The 20417-nt window shown below is 51.5% G+C and overlaps 2 protein-coding genes across 2 annotated transcripts in view; one reads left to right on the top strand and one right to left on the bottom strand.

Moving 5' to 3' along the window:
• Window positions 1-930: 930 nt before the first annotated feature.
• Window positions 931-20417, top strand: part of LOC135892901 (zinc finger protein 501-like) — an 83944-nt gene continuing 64457 nt past the window's right edge. The window contains exons 1-2 of the mRNA XM_065420662.1: window positions 931-1217; window positions 5760-6195. Of these exons, the coding sequence (XP_065276734.1) occupies window positions 931-1217; window positions 5760-6195 (723 nt within the window). The remainder of the gene's footprint in view (window positions 1218-5759; window positions 6196-20417) is intronic.
• The window catches only part of LOC135893272 (zinc finger protein 850-like), a 49278-nt gene continuing 38602 nt past the window's right edge, over window positions 9742-20417 (bottom strand). The window contains exons 5-8 of the mRNA XM_065421074.1: window positions 20271-20302; window positions 13467-14107; window positions 12006-12180; window positions 9742-10702 (exon numbers count right to left, since the gene is read on the bottom strand). Coding sequence (XP_065277146.1) covers window positions 9819-10702; window positions 12006-12180; window positions 13467-14107; window positions 20271-20302 — 1732 coding nt within the window. The 3' untranslated portion in view covers window positions 9742-9818. The remainder of the gene's footprint in view (window positions 10703-12005; window positions 12181-13466; window positions 14108-20270; window positions 20303-20417) is intronic.

Here is a 20417-nt window from a genome sequence, read left to right as displayed (position 1 = left end):
CTCTGCAGGGGTGGAGTGACAGTTTTCACGGCCCCTGCCGCCCCTCCTTCTTTGTACTTTGGGTGAGGGGGATATGGGACTTTGTGGTGGGGGAGGGCGGTTAGAGATAGACTGCAGCAGGGCTCTGTCCTCCTGCCTCCGGTCCTGCAGAACATCCACCAGGTGCCGGAGCGTGTCCGTTTGCTCCCGCAGTAGTCCAAACAGCGTTTGAGTTGCCTGCTGGTCTTCCTGCCACCACCTGTCCTCCCGTTCGCTATGTGAGCGCTGATACTGCGACATGTTCTCCCTCCACTGGGTCTGCTGGGCCGCCTCGACTCAGGACCGGCCCATAAGTTCCGTGAACATCTCGTCCCTTGTCCTTTTCTTTCTCCGCCTAATCTGCGCCAGCCTCTGTGAGGGGGATGCAGTGGTAGGTCGGGGGAGAGTCGCAGCTGTGTGATGGGAAAAAGGGAGTGAATTCCTTAGCAAGATACATTCTTGGGAACAATGAACATAGTCTAGTCTGTCTCTGTGGACAAGACCATGCACAGCACCTTTCACATGCGCACTCAGGACAAGGTCGAATTTTCGGCCTTCCCATTCAGTGCCTGGGGTCTTGCAGTGGAGATCAGACAAGTGGGGCAGGACAGCGGAATTCGTGTATCAGGCTGACATGGTAAGCCGTAGACTTTTGTCTGCTTAAAACTTAATTTATAGCAGGGCCCTCCTTTCACAGTCAAAGCAATGCTCCTAGCGTTGGCCAGTTCATGCTGCCGGCAATCCGGCAAGCATGAACTCTGCTCCTGTCCCACCCCCTCTCGGCTGTCCCCGGGAAAGATCCCTCTATGCTGCCCCGTCCCGCCTCCACCGCGTGGCTGTAAACCGCCGGTTACAGTTTAGTAAAGGAAGCAGTCCCAATACTAACATTCCCCTAATTCAAAGCAGGTGACCATGAGCGACATCACCCTCATGAGGATCAGTGACTCAGAGAAAGAGCGCATGCTGAGGGAAAGCCAGCAGAAACCAGGGCCGTATGCCGCCTTGCTCTGCCACGCCATGATCCCCGAGTACCTGATGCTAGCCTGGCGTGGAAAAGTGTGCTACCACGGAGGACGCAATAAGGCCGCTCTCCCCATGAACCTCATGCAGACGCTTTCCAATTACCTCCAGGAGAGCTTCGTGGAGATCTCCCATGAGGATTTCTGTTCTATCCCCAGACATATTGACGCTCTTTTCCAGTAGCTGCACTGGCAAGGACAAAACAGTAGAGCGCCCAGGGAAAACTAATCATGAGAAATCGGACATTGTTAGATTCTTTTGCAGCACTTGCACTGCAAAGGACTTTTACATTAAACGCCTTGGGCAAACTAATCATGCAAATCCGATTGTTAGTAGTTAATATTCCTGTTCTTTTATAAATAAATGTTTACATGTTTAAAGCACTTACAGACTGATCCTTCCCCTGATTCAGGGTCTGTGTTAATGGCTGGGGACGGTTGGTAGGGGATCTCTGTGAGGGTGATGAAGAGATCCTGGCTGTCGGGGAAATCAGCGTTGTAAGCGCTGTCGACTGCCTCGTCCTCCTCATCTCCTTCCTCATCTTCCCCGTCCGCGAACATCTCCGAGGAACCGGCCGTCGACACTATCCCATCCTCAGAGTCCACGGTCAGTGGTGGGGTAGTGGTGGCGGCCGCACCTAGAATGGAATGCAGTGCATCGTAGAAACGGCATGTCTGGGGCTGGGATCCGGAGCGTCCGTTTGCCGCTTTGGTCTTTTGGTAGCCTTGTCTCAGGTCCTTGATTTTCACACGGCACTGCGTTGCATCCCGGCTGTATCCTCTCTGTCATGGCTTTGGAGATCTTCTCGTAGATCTTGGTATTGCGTTTTTTGGAGCGCAGCTCTGAAAGCACGGACTCATCGCCCCACACAGCGATCAGATCCAAGACTTCACGATCAGTCCATGCTGGGGCCCTCTTTCTATTTTGCGATTGCAGGGACACCTCTGCTGGAGAGCTCTGCATCGTTGCCAGTGCTGCTGAGCTCGCCACGATGTCCAAACAGGAAATGAGATTCAAACTGGCCAGACAGGAAAAGGAATTCAAATTTTCCCGGGGCTTTTCCTGTCTGGCTGGTCAGAGCATCCGAGCTCGGACTGCTGTCCAGAGCGTCAACAGAGTGGTGCACTGTGGGATAGCTCCCGGAGCTATTAGCGTCGAATTCCATCCACACCTACCCTAATTCGACATGGCCATGTCGAATTTAGCGCTACTCCCCTCGTCGGGGAGGAGTACAGAAATCGAACTAAAGAGCCCTCTATGTCGAACTAAATAGCTTCGTTGTGTGGACGGGTGCGGGGTTAATTCGATTTAACGCTGCTAAATTCGAACTAAACTCCTAGTGTAGACCAGGCCTTAGAAAAAATGTTGCATGGACAGTAAAATTAAGTGGGTGCAATGACTCAAAAGATGCCCACACATACAGCATTGAGTATCACTTTAAGTGCCACAATGAATGTATATAATGTGTTGGGTCGAAAGGTAAAAGCAACAGAAACAAATACTGATTTTACTATTGCAACTTGTGTGACTCAATAAATTGCCTGGTAGATACTCTAATGGATGGAAAGTGATGGCCATGGCCAATGCAGGAGCTAAGTACAGAGAAATATGTGCTTTGAATGAGATTGCAGCAGAACAAATGCTTAGCACAAAGGCTTTTAAAGCACTTATTGAATCTGAACTGTGAGATATAGACATAGTTTTTAGCAATCCTAGCCACAGAAATGAATCAGTGCATTTCCTTAAAAGCTGCACAAGGCTCTACCAAATGCGGAAGAAAGTGCTGACATCAACAGTAATATGAAGACGCTGTTTGCAGCTGCTAATTTTTTTTTTTTTTAAACAGAAAAGTATTTTGTCCTGCAGTACGTGGGAGTTTCAGGGCTGATCCCAAAACTGAAAAAATAATGCCACGTGACCTGGACTTCTTCTTAAGGGGTGCAGGTTTCAGAGTGGTAGCCGTGTTAGTCTGTATCAGCAAAAATAACGAGGAGTCCTTGTGGCACCATAGAGACTAACAAATTTATTTGGGCAGTAGTCACAGTGACTTCAGCACCAGCAAGTAGGCCAGTAAGCAAGTGGAGTACAAGGCTGCTGCTTTAGCACATAGCCTGATGTACGAGTGCTTGAGTGACCCGCACCACTGAATTTATGATTCTGTAGATTTTTACTTTCCTTCGCTTTCTATTACTCACGTGACCGGGGAATGAGATTTTACTGTGTTCCGCTCCCACACTCTCCTATTCCCTGCTCTGCATAGGGGCTGCTCCCGGATCACTGCTGAGTGCCAAGCGCCTCCCGAAGGGGGCAGGAAGAACACGTGAAAAAGCCGGGTCTGTCTCTCTCTCTGCCTTTACCTCCCTGCACAGACACCAGCTCAGCCCTGAGGCCGCTGTGGGCAGCTGCGGGGGCTGGAGCTCAGGGGCGGGTTAAAGCAGCCCCCTTCCCTTGACTGACAGCGATCGCGGCCAGTCCCTGTCACGCAGAGGTGGGATGAACCCTGCGCTGGATGGAGGCTGCAATTTGCAAGCAGGAAGCACGTGTGTGATGCTTAGTAGGTGTGTTGTGGGAAACCGCTGCTGTGCTGCCGGTTACTGCAGGCGAACCCGTCTCAATATCTTTGGGACGTGTGGGTGAGTGAGTTGGGGTGGCTGGGGTTACAGGTGGAGGTGGGGAAATGTGCCAGGGAGAGGCCTGTCTATTGGGGAGTTCAGGGAGACGGGATTACAGGTTGGGGGATGTGCAGGGAGGGATCTGTCTGTTGGGGGGTTTAGGGAGGTGGATCTGTCTGTGGGGGGGGGCTTAGGGAGGTGGGGGGATGTGCAGGGAGGGGCCTGTCTATTGGGGTGTTTAGGGAGCTACACAGGTCGGTCGGGGGGTTGTGCCCATGATCTCACAGCAAACTCCCACATTTTCTCCCAGTCCCATGTGTCCTCTCTCATTACTTTCAGTGAGCTGAAGACAAGATGGCCTCCCTCAAGCTGGCCATTTCCCTATAGCTTTTGCACATGGAAGTGAGGTTGCCCCTAGTGGACATGGAGACTGAAGCCAGACTGTTCTCAGGGAAGATGGCTGCCTCTGTTAGGAGGCTGAACTGGAAGCCATGAGATGACAGGGGAATACAGGGAACAGAAGGGAGGCTGAAGATGTGCAAGTAGATATGAGGGACAGGAGGGATGAATGGGGGTACAGGGAGAGAGACAGGGACATAGGGTATATGGGGTGCAGGAGGAGCTGGAGGAAGGTGGGGCAGGAGAATGTGAGGTACAGGAGAAAACTGAAGAGAGGCAAGAGAGGGGTTGGGAACATCTTTCAAGTGCAAGGAAAAATGTGAGGGGTAAGATGCTATAAAGTGATAGGGAGGGAAACTGGGGACAGGAGTGTTGGAGGCAGAGGGGGATAATGTGAGTGGGGAGAGGAGACTTGGTGGGGTTGATAAGGAGGCGTTGAAGGGAGAGAAAAAGGTCAGTGATAGGGGAGGAGAGTGGAGAAGCATTGGCCAGTGGCGCCACCATTCTAGGGGTTAAGGGATTAGGTGGAGTCCCCCTTGGAGCCCTCAGTGGTGAGGCTGCATTCTGATTGTGCACTTCACTTTGAATTTTGACCCTGAAATGATTTCACACACACTGGGGCCAGGCAGCTCCCGCTAAAGAATGCAAAACCGGAATGCAGTTCAGAATCTCACATGGGCTTGCAGATCATTGGAGGTTTTTCTTTTTTTAAAAAACTTGTGATTTTGGGGGGAGGTCACACTCATGACCAAAGGGGAGATTTCCAGAAGGATTAATGTGCAGACCAAATGTACTGGCGGCAGGTGAGCGAAGTAGGGAGCAAGTGGGGAGAGTGCCAGAAATGAGGGAGAGAGATGAGGGGATTTCTGCATGAGAGAAGAGGCAAAGGGACATGAGCCAAGAAAAGGAGGGAACTGGGAGGAAAGGGAAGAGATTTCCGGCCTGACACAGTTGAGATCCGAGCGGGAGCTGAACCCCTCACAGTTGTGAGAAAATTATGAAGCCAGGGGAGGTGGTGATTGGATTTTGGGGCTATGGATTGTGCCCCTCTGTAGCTCCTCTTGGTCCCCATTTTTTTCCTAGGTGAGTGTGGGGCTCCTTCTGGTGGTATCTCCAGTTATCATGGATGTGAGCCTGCCAGGTCGAACCCTCTGCTAGAAATGTGAGAGATTAAATCATCCCTGGATTCTCTTTCCACTCGGCAGGTGCCAGGCTCCTGAGCAAAGCTGAGATACAGCCTCATGAGGAAGGACCTGAAAACCTGGAGCTTCCTGACATGTTACAAGGGGGATCAGGAGAGACTGCTTGCCAGAGTCCTCAGCAGGAAGAAGCCTGCGAGAAGCAGAAGAGGAACCAAATCAGGAATGTGTCAGATCCCTTAGGGGAGTGTGAGAACAGATTCAGACTTCCCCAGCCACTTTCACAGGGCAGACCTGGGACCATGGGAGATCTTAATAGCCAAGAGAAACCCCATAAATGTATAGACTGTAGGGAAAGCTTCCATGAAAAGCAGGAACTCTTGGCCCATGGGAGAGTCCACAGGAGGGAAAGATCCCATCCCTGTGCTGAATGTGGGGAGAGGTTCAAGCATCGGTCAGAGCTTTCTAAACACCAAAGATCCCACACAGGGGAGAGTCCCCATTCCTGTGGGGAATGCGGGAAGAGCTTCCGGCATCTGGCCACGCTTGCTGCGCATCGCCAAATCCACAGGGGGGAGAGACACCATCCCTGTGGTGAGTGTGGGAAGAGGTTCAGCTGCCCCTCAGATCTCAGCGATCACCAGAGGTTGCACGCTGCCGAGAGGCGCTATTCCTGCCCTGAATGCAGGAAAGGATTCAATCACCCCTGCGAACTGAGCAGGCACCTGCGAATGCACACGGGTGAGCGCCCCTTCCCCTGCCCTGAGTGTGGGAAGGGGTTCAGCCAGAGCTCGGATCTCAACAAGCACCTGCGGGTACACACGGGTGAGCGGCCCTTTCCCTGTGCTGAGTGCGGGAAAAGGTTCAGCAATAGGTCGGATCTCAACAAGCACCTGCGGGTGCACACGGGCGAGCGGCCCTATCCCTGCACTGAGTGTGGGAGAAGCTTTAGCCAGGTCTCCGCACTCACCCTACACCAGAGAACCCACACGGGAGAAAGACCCTACGTCTGCGATGTGTGTGAAAAAAGGTACACGCACCCATCAAACCTCATTAAACACAAGAGAATCCACATGGGGGAGTGACCCTGGGGAAGGATTTGGGGAGAGAGAGCCTCTGGTGTTCTGCCAGAGAATCAGCAGCATCAGGATGGCCGATCCCAAGGGACAAAGCCTCCTTGCAGATCGAGTGCCACGCAGACTGATTTCTAGCTAGAGCCTACCAGGGAATCCAGCTAGACAAGTGAGACCTTGCCAGACGTGGACTTCGCTCCAGACGTGTGTGTATAATAATGTGAAACTGAGGAACAGGAACCACTACTACAGAGTTTGAGAAACATCAGCCCCTGCCCCCGACTCCCACCATCTCCTCCCAGAACCAGTGGTTTAAACCCCTGGGAAATGAGGAAGGGCTTTCTCTGAAGAATTGTCCAGTGCCAGAAATCCCCCAGCAGCAATTAGTCCCTTACTTGCGTTTTACCAGTCAGGGGGTAGCTTGTCTCGTCTCTGCATCCGTGTGAACTCATTTTGTTCCCTGCTCTGGCTTCCTCTGTGGCTGGGATGGAGCCTACTTGGGGCTCTCTGCCTTTGGGTAAGGGAGGTTTCTTTAGATGTGTTTGGGATTCCCCTGGGACTTGCTAGGGCTGTGAGCAGGAGGAGGTAGAGAAACGGTTTGTCCCATGGGTTGGGGAGGCCCCAGCATCCACCTGAGAGATGGCTCCAGAACCTTGCACAACAGAGTCAGTTAAGATCTTTACAGATTCCAGACCTGGTTGTCCTCTTACTCACAGCAGTTTTACACTGTCACTCTCTTGACTTCAGTGGAGTTACTCCTGACTTACACCAGTGGGAGTCTGAGGAGGACCAGGACCAGCATCTCCTGGAAGCTGAGACTAGATTTTATTCCTGTCAGGATTCTCAGAGCCCCTTGCCTAAGTGATTTGAGGTGTAGATGTGGCCTTGGGGTAGGATCAGGCTGTTGGTGTACGAGGACTGTTTGGAACTTCCCAGCAGATTTAGGATCTCTCCTTGGTGGAGTCCCTCCTCCCAGAGACTCTTCTCATAGGAGTCATGTAGTAGTTCTGCATGGTATTTTAATCCTACACTTCTAGGATTGCTGACCATATTTCTGCAAAGGAAGCAATGCTGTAACTTGCATGGGAGGTGCTTTCAGGCTTCCTGCAGCTCATTGGCCCAGACAGAAAAGTTACCTCGTTCCTTTGGCCTTTATTTTATTTTCAGAGCATATTTTTTGGCAATTTATGTTGTGCTGAACATGACCATAATCCCTTCTCTTACTGCACCCTCTCCCTATATACTTGATCCTGAACCAATTACAGCCTGCGTTTTAATGTGGATTTGATTGTTTGGTATCATTAGGCCTGGTGTTTCCTTCCCAGATTCATTTAAAACTCCAGTTGCTAACAGAAAAATTAATTACAACCCTAAGATTAGGAGAGATCCTGAATTTTCCCACTTTCAGTGACTTGAAATGTTTGCAAACTCTGGCTTTCTTGAAATCAGCCTAGGAAAAGGTTGTTCAGGATTCAAAATAAATGTTTCCTCAGCTCCAATACTCTCCTTGTATGTTTTCATCTACTGATTTCTTGTGGTGTTGGCACTCATAAATGCAGATCCAGTGGAGAAGGGTCTGTCTACACAGAGTCAGGAGCACTAAGTAACAAGATGATGGGTTACATGCCTCACAGTGGCTTTAGGCTATATGTCTACACTATGCACCTTTTAGTGACACAGCTCTGCCTCTACAGCCATACTGCTAAAAGGTGCGCAGTGTGGTTGCTGTTTGTCGGCAGGAGAGAGCTCTCCCGCCAACAAAGCACTGTTCACACCGGTGCTTTTCGTTGGTAAAACTTTTGTCGTTCGGGGGAGGGGGCATTTCACTGACGAAAGTCCAGTGTAGACAAAACCTTACCCAGTGTCATAGATCTTCCTGTATTCATCCATATAGCATGGGAATAATGCAAGTCACAGCACTCAGGCAAAGGAGGCTGCAATAGAGTGTGAATTACACAGTTCTTTAAGACCAGAAAGGACTTTTATGATCACCTAGTCTGACCTCTTCCATAACACAGGCTATAGCATTCACCCAGTGAATTCCTCCATCAAGCCTGGTTAAAATATGTCTTTCAGAAAGACATCCAATCTTGATTTATCAGGGGGTAGCCGTGTTAGTCTGTATCCACAAAAACAACAAGGAGTCTGGTGGCACCTTAAAGACTAAGATTTATTTGGGCATAAGCTTTTGTGGGTAAAACACCACTTCTTCAGATGCATGGAGTGAAAATTACAAATGCAGGCATTATATAATGACACGTGAAGGGAAGGGAGTTACCTCACAAGTGGAGAAACAGTGTTGACAGGGCCAATTTGATCAGGGGTGATCATAATGGTCCCTTCTGACCTTAAAGTCTATGATTCTAGGATTACCAATTAAGGGACAGTGCTGTAGGTTAGACAAGTGACTAGGGAAGGAGTTAAGTACACAGCACTAATGACTGAACTGACAGGGAGTGCTGTTAAATTCATTATAATCAGGTGAACAGGAAATCATATAAATAAATCAGAACAGCAGCAAATGAGGTACGTCAGTGAGTTACATACTGAGGCTCCATTCCGGTGCTGAGCTCCAAAGGAGCCTGTTCACATGGAGCTCCTTTGCAGGATCAGGGTGTATGTAGTCTGATCAAACCCTCCCATAAGTACAACTGAATTGGTAGTTGTGGTCAAAGGCAGCTGAGCAACAAGACAGCTTCTGAAACGGGAGTAAACAGAAGTGATATCAGAGTACTGATCAGGGCAGGAGCAGAAGACAAAGGTGGGAGATGAATAAATAGCTGGTTATTCAAGGAAGGTGCCCAATTAATTAAGTCGTATGCAATAAATAGCTGAGACAAGGGAGCAAGAAGAGTCAGCCAGGTGAAGGGGATTTAATAATGCACCATGGCAGACTTTGGACATATTTGCTGGGGAGGGACAAAAGGACTGGGATGCAGCTAGGGCCAGTGAGGCAGAGCAGGGAAGATGGCAGTGACACAGCTGGTCAGTGGTGGGGGCAGAGGGGCTAGATTGCCTGTCACGGAGGTGCAGTCCCTGGTGCCGCCTACTGAGTTACAAATCAGGTATTACAGGGGCCAGGCAGTGAGAGGTGCTGCTAGCAGAGTGCTGTTGGGAAGCAGGGCCGTTTCTCCGGTGGAGTTGATAGATCTCAACCTTGGAAAACAAAAATCCTTTCTCCTCTTCTGGCTGGCCTGCTTTGCTTATGGGTACTATAAATAAACACCTGCCCCAGAGCAGCAGAAAGGAAACCAGGGCTCTCCTATCACCTTACCTCCTTTCTGCAGCACTTCAACATATAGAGATATACAAGAGCTAGGTGTTATTAGTAAAAGCAGGTAAGAACAGAATATCTTCTGGAGGTTTCAGGCACTGGGACTCCACTTAAGCCTCCCTCATTCTCCTGTAGGATGTGAGGGGGCGATGATGGCATAAGGGAGGGCGGAGGGCTGATTTCCCTCAGGCTGTGTAGTAGTGGCTCATGTTCTTCTGCTCCAATCGCACATATAGGCTAACAGGAGCGGAGCTCTTGGTTAGTCTATAGTCTAAACATGGTCTCACTTGTTTCTGGCTGCGGCTCTGGTGTGGATTCTCTGGTGACGGGCCAGAGAGGATTTGTTACTGAAGCTCTTCCCACACTCAGGGCATGGGAAGGGCCGCTCGCCCGTGTGGGAGCGCTCGTGCACGGTGAGATCAGCGAGGTACTTGAAGCTCTTCCCACACTCAGTGCATGGGTAAGGCCGCTCCTCGGTGTGGCTTCTTTGGTGTTTAGTCAGGTTGGAGAGCTGGCTGAAGCGCTTCCCACACTCAGCACAGGGGTAGGGCCGCTCACCTGTGTGGGAGCGCTGGTGCTTATTCAAGTCTGAGGGGTGAGTGAAGGTTTTCCCGCACTCAGCACAGGAGTAGGGTCTCTCCCCTGTGTGCAATCTCTGGTGAGTGGTCAGTGTGGAGAGGTGGCCAAAGCGTTTCCCACACTCTGCACAGAAATAGGGTTTCTCTCCTGTGTGGGTTCTCTGGTGTGTCTTGAGATGAGCTAGGCGATTGAAGCTCTTCCCACATTCAGCACAAGGATGAGGCCTCTCACTCCTGTGGACTTTGCCATGCTCTGTAAGCTTTTGCTTTTCCCAGAACCTTTCCCCACAGTCTCTACATCTGTGGGGTTTCTCTGTCCTGAGAAAATTGCTTTGACGGTAATGGTCCCCTATGGTCCGAGGTCTCCCTGGTGCAGGGAGCTGGGTTAGTCTCCTGAATCTGCTCTCACGTTCCCCTGGGGGATCTGTCTCGTGTGCTGGGCTCCTCTTCTGCCTCTTGCAGGCTCCTCCCTGCTCACATTTGTGGGTAACACTCTCCCCTGATCCCCTTTCTGGTACGCTGGGCAGCAGCAGGTTTTCAGGCCCTTCGTCACGAGGCTGCTCCTCAGTTCTGCTCAGGATCCCGGCACCTGGATGGAAAGGAGAATCTATTTCACGTGCTGCTGTTGTAAAGCAAAGTCACTCATCTCATGGCCATGACTGTGGCAGCCTCACATCCTCCCCACTGGAGATACCCCAAGAGGAGCCCCAGAGTCAGCCACACAGAAATGGGGCTGAGGGGAGCTGTGGAGGGGGAAAAGTCAGGAAGGCTCACATCCCATTCTTCATTCCCTTCCTTTTTCCCCTCAGATGGTTTTTACAGCCTCCTCCTCCTCCCCTTCAGCCCCATCACCTTGCTAAGCACCATACCACCCACTCTATGCAGGCTTCTTTGCCAGCAGCCTCCCTTCCCTCACTCCTGCCCTCTCAGCTCACCTCCTTTGCCTTCACTCTGTGCCTCTCCTGTGCTTGTCTCTTTACCTCTTCTCCCATCTGAACATCCCCTTAAATCTTTCTGTCCCTTCACTTTTAGCTCTCTCTCTCTGCTCCTGGCTTCTCTCGCTCCCTTCAGCTCACCCCAAGTAGTCTGTTTCTCTGCAGATCAGTTCCCACAGAAGCAGGACTAGCTAATCTATTTGGTACACCCCTCCATTTCAGGCAACTGCTTTTCCTGCTCTTCCTAAGGTGATCAGAGGGTGACGATCATGCTCTGTTTATTACAGAAATCCACTTAAAGTATTAGCTATTCTGTGTATGTGCCCTTTTGCTAAACCATGTCAGAATCCACTGCCAAACCTACTGCTGCCCAGGACAGTTTTCCCAGGATTTCTCAGCCCATCAGCGCCATAATGCCCAGTGCTGGGGCTCATTCTCCAGGCTTTATTTTTACTATATAATACATTACACCAGTATGTGCAGATATTCTTGTCCCTGAGTTTGGCAGTGAATTCAGAGGGCCCCTGCATTCCCACTGCTCCAGCTCCCAGAATGCCAGGAAGGACACGGAGGATAGTTCAACATTGTGGGGGCGGGTGACAAGGACTAGGGTCTGCACAGCTGTTCCTCTCATGGCCAGCCCCACTCAATCACTGCTAAGGCACTGGAGCTTTCCTGGCTCAGGGATGATGAACCATGACCCACAATACCTACTCTAAATTCCCTTAATGAGCACCCACTGCCACCATGCAGCCCCCTCTTTCTCAGGCATCACTCTTGCTTACCTGTAGATGGAAGGCTCTATACAAAATTACAGTTCTCCAGAGCCACTGAGTTACCGTCCAGACGCTCTGACTTAGGGGTTCCCTTGTTACTGTCATCTGTGCCCCCTTCCCTTGCCCCCCATCTCCCCTTGGTGAGAAGAACGCCCCTTATTCCCTGTACGTGGCTTATTACCAGTTTCCTGTAGTGCTTGATTCCCCCCGGCACAGGGCAACTTGGATTTGTTTTGTCCAACCTCCTCTGGGGAGACGCACTTGTGACTGGGTTGCAGTTGCTCCAGCTGGGAGTTCTGAGATTCCCATAATGCTTCAGGGGTCTCCATTTCCTCAACCTTTACGCGCACTGTGACCTAGGAATGAATCCCATACAAGCACATCACTTTGGAGCCAGGGCCAGAGAATCACGGGAAGGAGCTGTACTGTATCTAAAAGGCCATGCTGGCAAAGCGCTCCTAGCCCCTAACAGGGTCAAGGGGACTTGAAGGACCTACCTCACTAAAGTACAGACTCATCCCTCTGAAGAGCTGAAGGGGAAGCCACAGAGGTTAATTTATTGGAGCCATGTCCTGTCCCAGCCAGTCAGGGCCAACACTGCAACTGGCATCCATGCAACTGGGGCCTTGTAAAGGACTGACAGGACATTACAGGCATCAGGCACTCCACTCTCAATGTGCCTGGAGGGCTTCCAAAGCATTCAAATTGGCAGGGTCCTTGCCCCCTTGACCGCTGTCTGAATCACCTGTCCTGTGGATTTGGCCACCCTGCAGTAGGGGCTGATAACATCTTGTAGATCCGCAAAAAGAACAGGAGTACTTGTGGCACCTTAGAGACTAACAAATTATGCTCAAATAAATTTGTTAGTCTCTAAGGTGCCACAAGTACTCCTGTTCTTTTTGCGGATACAGACTAACACGGCTGCTACTCTGAATCTTGTAGATCACATCTGCATCTCAGGCTTTGTTACCAAATGGAACGCCACCAGCTTTTCCTCTCAGCCTTGCACACTCACACATGTTTCCTGGGCATTCAGGTAGAGTCCTACCTTCGCTTTGAAAATCACTAGAGTTCCCAGGTGCACGTGGATGCATATTTATACCCACTCGGGTTTTTAATAATGTTGCCCTTGTTGAGTAAAAATGGCTCCTTTCTTGCCCCCTTTCCACAGCTGCAACATCCAAAATAACCTGCTGAACAGCATGTTTAAACACAGTAACCAAATCTCCCTCTCACCTTCCCCAATCTGACTGGGGCTTCACTATTGATCCAAGCCTTGGTGAGGCACTGAGTGCACTGTAACAGCAGCCACAGTTGCTCACGATGGGCCTGCTGAGAGGTACTGAGTGAAGGGGACAGGTGGGAGGCAGCAACATTTACAAAGAGAGAACACCAGGATCTGCAGAGCAGAGCGTCACAGACCAGGGAGCTCTGGAAATCCCTGTAGCTGGGGACCCAGCTGACCCAAGTCCCGGGCAGCCCAGACCCCAGTGCTGAGAGCAGGATTACACAGAACAAGCCCCACTCACGTCCTGCCTTGAGAATTCCCTGTGTTCACCCAGCACCCAAACCTGCCCCATCAAATTCCCTGCAGAGCCCAAAGGAGGCAGCTCCCTGGACATTCCCTTGCACCTGCTCTCACCTGCTGCTCCCACACTCCAGCCTCTCGCTGTCCCAGCTGGAAATCCTCTGCCAGGGACACAGCCTGGGCACAGGTTTCCGGGTGATGTACCCAGACCCAGCTCTGGATTTCCTCAGGCAGGATGGTCAGGAACTGCTCCAGGATCAGCAGCTCCATGATCTGCTCCTTGGTGCGGATCTCCGGCTTCAGCCATTGACAGGAGAGTTCCCGCAGGCGGCTGCAGACCTCTCGGGGCCCTTTGGCCTCCTGGTAGCGGAACTGCCTGAAGTGAAGGCGCTGCATCTCCGTGCTGACGTTGCAGCCTCGCAGGATGGCTGCCTTCACCTTCCCGTAGTCTCGGGCATCTCTGGCATCCAGGCTGCTAATGGCCTGTTGGGCTTTTCCAGTGAGGGATGGCAGGAGTCGGGTCACCCACTCTCTTCTGGGCCAGTGGCAGGCTTCAGCCACTCGCTCGAAGGAAGCCAGATAGACCTCGATGTCATCCTCTGGTGTGAGCTCAGGCAGTTCTGGGTTTCCCCAGGCCCAGGCTGATGCCGGTACAGCCTCAGGAGAGGTCCAGGGGGCTCGCAGCATGTCCTGATTTTGATTTTCCCAATGCTGGGGGATCTTCTCCCGTTGCTCAGTGCTGGATTTTTGTTGTCCTGTCCGGGACAATGGGGGACTTGCTGAGATGGGTGGCATCACAGCAGCATCTTTCCCTTCTCTCTCCGATTCCTTCCCTGGTTTGGGGCCTAGCAACACTTGTTGTAGCGGACCCTGGATCTGCAGCCCCAAGGGCTTCCGACCACGGTGCTTTGCAGCCATTTTGTGTCGTGTGAAAACAGCCTTATCCCAGTTGAGGTAAGTGCTCTAGTTTTCAAACCTGCATCTCTCCCTTGTTCCTGCTGGAATGGTCCAGACTCCTGGGGCTCCTGCAGCAAAACACTGACTAGGGATTTCACTGTGTAGCAAGGACCCCAGTAAACAGAAGGGAAAAGAGACACACCCAGGCCTGATTCACCCAAACAGCCAGCTCCCCTTCAGCACAGACTAGCCCCCTGCTGATCCCTAATCCAGTACTGATAACTAAGCACTCAAAAATCACGAGTTTAGCTTTATCACCATGAGATTTACAATGATAAATGTTGGGTTCTGTTTTGCACCCTGTAGGATTCAGGTTTCCAAGCTTTTCTCTGCAGCCTTGTAGGAACTTACTACTTCGTTCATTTTAACCAAGGCAGGGACTGAGCTGAAGCTCTAACTGTGAGAACTGGCAATAATGGTCATTTCAGCTCCCTGCCCTGCTCCCAGCACAGGAAGGCCCCTCCTGAGTCCCTGACCCCCATCCAGCCTGACCCATATCCCCAGCTCCTTGCTCCCCAGCACAGCCAGAACCCTCCCCCAGCCCCTGCCCATAGCCTCAGGTCCCTACCCCCACTCCCAGCTCCCTGCTCCCCAGCACAACCAGACCCCCTGCCCATATCCCCAGCTCCCTGCTCCCCCCCTCCCTGCCCTCCCAGCACAGCCAGATCCCCTGCCCATATCCCCAGCTCCCTGCCCCCACTCCCTGCTCCCCAGCACAGCCAGAACCCTCCCCCAGCCCCTGCCCATATTCCCGGGTCCCTGCCCCCAGTCCCAGCTCCCTGCTCCCCGCCCCTCTCCCTGGCCCCCCAGCACAGCCAGACCCCCGGCCCATATCCCCAGCTCCCTGGCCCCCAGCACAGCCAGCCCCCATATCCCCAGGTCCCGGCCGTCCCCCCGCCTCACCTCGCCGCCCCGCCCGGACGCAGGGGGAGGCCGGCCCGGTTCCCCAAACAAAGAGCTTCCGCCCCGGCCAGCGCAGGGTTAATCCCCAGCGCGACGATTGGCCGCGATCGCTGTCAGTCAGAGCCCGGCCCGTCCCCCGCTCGGCCGCCCCGGGGGCTCAGTCCCTAGAGCCGGGCAGGGGGCAACGGGCCAGAGCTCGCCCTTCCCCCCGCATCCGGGGCTGCCCGGCTGCAGGCGGCTGGGACTGTGGCTCCCGGGCAGGGGGCTCCCCGCAGAGAGCTGGAGACCCCCGCCCAGGGCCAGCTCTCTTCCAGGATCACCAGTCAAGGGGATCCAAAGGGGCCACTTCCCCCCCCCCCAGCATCTTCCTCGGGCTGCCCCCCCGTAGGGGCTCTGGAGACACCCTGCCCCGGACACCCCTTAGTTCTCAGGAACCTGCCAGCCCTGACCTGGGAAACCCCATTGCAGGGCCCTCTGTCCTCTCTAGCCCTTTTCTCAGCTCCCCTCTGAGTCCTCACACACTCGTCACTGGGATGAGACACACTGAACAAAAGCAACAGGGTAATAATCCACCCCCATCTGGGAGGGTATGTGGGGCAGGGGGGCAGAACAGGGCCTTGGTCTTCTGACTAGCTGAAGTTACAGGCCAGGTGGGTGGGATGTATAGGAGGATCATACTGGGGGGGGGGGGGGTGTTCTGTACTGTGTGGGGCAGTAGAGGGGGTTACAGGTCTGGGCGATATGTAGGTGATTTGGGAGCTGAGTGTATCTTACGTTTATTGCAGTTCTCCCTTTCCCATTACCCAGCCTCCATCGAGCCAGGGCCTTTTCTTCTGCCTCGGTTCAAAGAGTTGTTCCATTGTGCGTAGACCTGGCATAGTTAGGCTGAAATTCATCCACTCTCTTTGCCATTTAGATGTTGTTCTCCTCTGGTAATTCTCAAGACCTGGGTCTGTGGCCATATTTCAGGGGTCGGCAACCTTTGGCACGTGGCTCACCAGGGTAAGCACCCTGGCGGGCCGGGCCAGTTTGTTTACCTGCCGTGTCCGCAGGTTCGGCCGATCGTGGCTCCCAGTGGCTGCGGTTCGCTGTCCCAGGCCAATGGGAGCAGCGGGAAGCAGCGGCCAGCACATCCCTCGACCTGCACCACTTCCCGCTGCCCCCATTGGCCTGGAGCATCGAACCGCGTCCAGTGGGAGCCGCGATCAGCCAAACCTGCGGACACGGCAGGTAAATAAACCAGCCCGGCCTGCCAGGTTGCTTACCCTGCCGAGCCACGTGCCAAAGGTTGCCGACCCCTGCCATATTTGTTCCCAGTGTGGTTGAAGGGCGAGGAATTGACCTCCTGGAGCATTATGGCAATCTCAGAGCTCCCAGCCTCAGTGATTGCAGCCCTGCGCAGGGGGAGGCAGAGTTGCCAGGCAGTATTTGGTGGGGGATTTTTTGAGTTTCTCACCATCGCGTAGTTCTTGGCATCAAGTCTGTGAATATTCCCCTATTCAAAATGGCCATCATCTCCCATTATTTCCAGCTCGTCTGAAGCCAAGTTGGCCTCAGTCAAGATAGTCCCCATTTTCCTGCAGCCTTTGTGTGTGGCAGTGAGGCTGCCCTTGGTATAGGTGACTGCCCGTGCCAACTCCCATGGTTTTCAAGGAGACTGAAGCCAAACTTCTCAGGGAAGATGGCTGTGGCTCAGTGGTCAGAGGGCCGGAGGGGAAACGAGGAAATGGGACTGCAGGGAGGAAGACGAGCTAAGGCAGTGGTTCTCAAACTTTTGTATTAGTGACCTCTTTCACACAGCAAGCCTGTGTGCAACTGCCCCTTATAAATTAAAAACACTTTTAAAAAATATTTAACACTATTATAAATGCTGGAGGCAAAGCAGGGTTTGGGAGTGGAGGCTGACAGCTGCAACTGCCCATGTAATAACCTTGCAACCCCCTGAGGGGTCACAACCCCCAGTTTGAGAACCCCTAAACTAGGGGCAGAGCCCCTCTGAGCAGCCAGCAGGCAGGCTGCCACAGCGGTTTGGAAGGGGGATTTCTAGAGCTGAGGCTGAGGCCTGGGACCTCTGCTGTTCCCTGGACCCTCCTACTTCCTTCTGATATCTTCCCCAGTAGTGTAAGGCTTCAGGACCTTTCCAGGAGAGGTGAGCTCCTCCTGTGGCCAGCCCCATGTATCCGTCCTTGCCACCTGCTTGCACTATAGGTCCATCTACATTTTGAGCAGGGGGTGCAATTTCCAGGTCGAGGAGCCCTAGCCACATTAGCTCTGTGCTAAAATAGAGTGTAGCCATGGCGGTGTGGGGGCTAGCTGTCCCGAGAACGTGCCAGGCATCTTGTTGGACCAGTATATGTGGGCAGCTAATCCCTCCTGCCATTCCAACTACACTCTATTTTTAGTATGCTGGCTCAAACAGAGCATCTCCTTGAGCTGTGAGTTACATCCCAGGTTGAAGTGTAGATATATCCTATGTCAGACAGGCCTCAGTGTCATCTGTTCCCTGGGCAGTGGGAGTGTAGGACTTGGGATCCAGCCCATCTTGGCTCTGAGCCACACTGAGATCAGGAATATGTATGAGTTGTTGCAGATAGCAAAAGCTGACCTAGACCTGGCTCCTCTTCCTCCACTTTCACTGGAGTCTCTCTCACTCCTCCTATGAAGTCTACAAAGCATGTCTTGTCCCCCTCCAGTCCTTATTCATGGCCCTTTTGCTCTTCTTTTGGCAACTCACGACGTCCTTGGAAAAGGACATTCTGCCATTCCATTTTGACATCTCAGGGCTGCTTTCCTGCGACATGCATGTTTCCAACACTGAGACCTCAGCAGCAGCTGTCACAGCCCTTTCTGAGGATTTGGCCAATGGCTAGCCTGTTAGTCAGGGGTCGATGGCAGTGGTAATTCCTGAGTCTTGTCTCCATTACAGCTACCCCTGTTCCTTCCCAGAGAGCAGGTGCACCAGGAGTGAGTTATGACCTAACTTGCCAAGTCACACACTCATTCACACTGAGAACAGCTGGGCTGCAGGAAGCCAGGCATCCAGTCACAATGCACAAGACTCACTAACTACCTTGGAGTTGAAGTTTCAAGTCTGGTTTTACTTTGCTGGTTCAGGAAGCCCAACACTCCAGGACACGTGAGGTCTGCATGGGAACAGCAAGATGCCTGCTCCAAAGGGTGAATCTCTCTTCCAGGCACTCCGTGCAGATGCAAAGATGCTGGGCTGGCATCCATTCTGGCTACCCTGGTTCTTACACCTGTAACCTTTTGAGGTAAGTGACACCAATTGTCTCCTCCCTACTGTAAATTCTCAAATACTGTAATGTCTTCTCTGGAGTGTTAGGTCTCTTATCCCCACTGTGTAGTTCCGCCTGGACTGCAGACAAAAAGGTAGGGGATAGATGGCTGGGGGTGGAGAGGCTGTCCCTTTATCACATGATATGGAAATCATGGGAATATAGGAATTGCCAGACTGGATCAGACCCAAGGTCCAGCTAGTCCTGTATCCTGTCTGACTGTGGCTAGCATCAAATGCTTCAGAGGCTGGTGTAAGAACCCCCACAGTAGCAGATATAGGACAATCCACTCCCACATAAAGTCTTATCCTGATTGCCTACAATTAGAGATTGGTTTAAACCCAGAAGCATGAGGTGTAATATCATCACCATCATTTTGTTTGTAATAATTATTGTAACTGGATATAAGAATATCCACATATGTATCCAATCCTTTTTTAACCTTGCTAAGTTTTTGACCTCAAGGACTTCCTGTGGCAATGAGTTCCTCCGTCTAAATTACATGCTGTGTGAAAAAGTATTTCCTTTTATTATTTTTCAGTGTGTGTGCTAATAACATTTGCAGATGACACAAAGTTGGGAGGTATTGCCAATATGGAGGAAGACCAGAATATCATACATGAAGATGTGGATGACCTTGAATACTGGAGTAATAGAAATGGGATGAAATTTAATAGTGCAAAGTCATGCATTTAGGGACTAATAAGAATTTTTGCTATAAAGTGGGCACCTTATCCATTGGAAGTGACAGAAGAAGAGAAAGACCTGAGTGTGTTAGTTGATCACAGAATGCCCATGAGCCATCAATGTGATGCAACTGTGAAAAAGGCTAATGCAATCCTATGGTGCATCAGATGAGGTATTTCCAGTAGAGCTATGGAAGTGTTATTACCATTATACAAGGCACTGGTGAGACCTCATCTGGAATACTGTGTGCAGTTCTGGTCTCCCATGTTTAAGAAAGATCAATTCAAACTGGAACAGGCTATTAGGATGATCAGAAGAAAGAACCGACCTTAGGAGAGGAAACTTAATGATCTTAAGTATCAGGGGGTAATCGTGTTAGTCTGTATCCACAAAAACAACAAGGCGTCCGGTGGCACCTTAAAGACTAACAGATTTATTTGGGCATAAGCTTTCGTGGGTAAAAAACCTCACTTCTTCAGATGCATGGAGTGAAAGTTACAGATAATGCCTTCATCTGTAACTTTCACTCCATGCATCTGAAGAAGTGAGGTTTTTTACCCACGAAAGCTTATGCCCAAAAAAATAAATATGTTAGTCTTTAAGGTGCCACCGGATGCCTTGTTGTTTTAATTATCTTAGCTTGTTTAGCCTAATCAGACAAAGGCTGAGAAAAGATATGATTGCCCTCTATAAATGCATCAGAGGGATAAACACCAGTGAGGGAGAGGAGATATTTAAGTTAAGGGCCAATGCTGACACAAGAACAAATGGATATATTGGCCCTCAGCAAGTTTAGGCTTCAAATTAGATGAAGGTTTCTAACCATCAGAGGAGTGAAGTTCTGGAACAGCCTTCCAAAGGGAGGAGTGGGGGTAAAAAACCTAACTTGTTTCAAGACTGAGCTTGTTAAGTTTATGGAGGAGATGGTATGATGAGGTTGCCTACAATGTCATCTGGCCCATCTGAGACTGCTAGCAGCAAATATCTCTAATGCCCAGAGATGGGAAACTAGATGGGAAGGGTTCTGAGTTAGTACAGAGAATTCTCTCTCAGGTGTCCGGCTGGTGGGTCTTACCTACATTCACAGGATCCAACTGATCTCCATATCTGGGGTAGGGAAGGAATATTGGCAGAGTCCCTGGTGGTTTTTCGCCTTCTTCTACAGCATGGGTCACTTGGGGGGTATGAACTAGAGTAAATAGTGGCTTCCCTGTAACTTGAA

Source organism: Emys orbicularis, chromosome 21 (genome assembly GCF_028017835.1).
Source record: "Emys orbicularis isolate rEmyOrb1 chromosome 21, rEmyOrb1.hap1, whole genome shotgun sequence".
Classification (NCBI taxonomy): domain Eukaryota; kingdom Metazoa; phylum Chordata; order Testudines; family Emydidae; genus Emys; species Emys orbicularis.
This window is presented reverse-complemented; position numbering and strand designations above follow the sequence as displayed.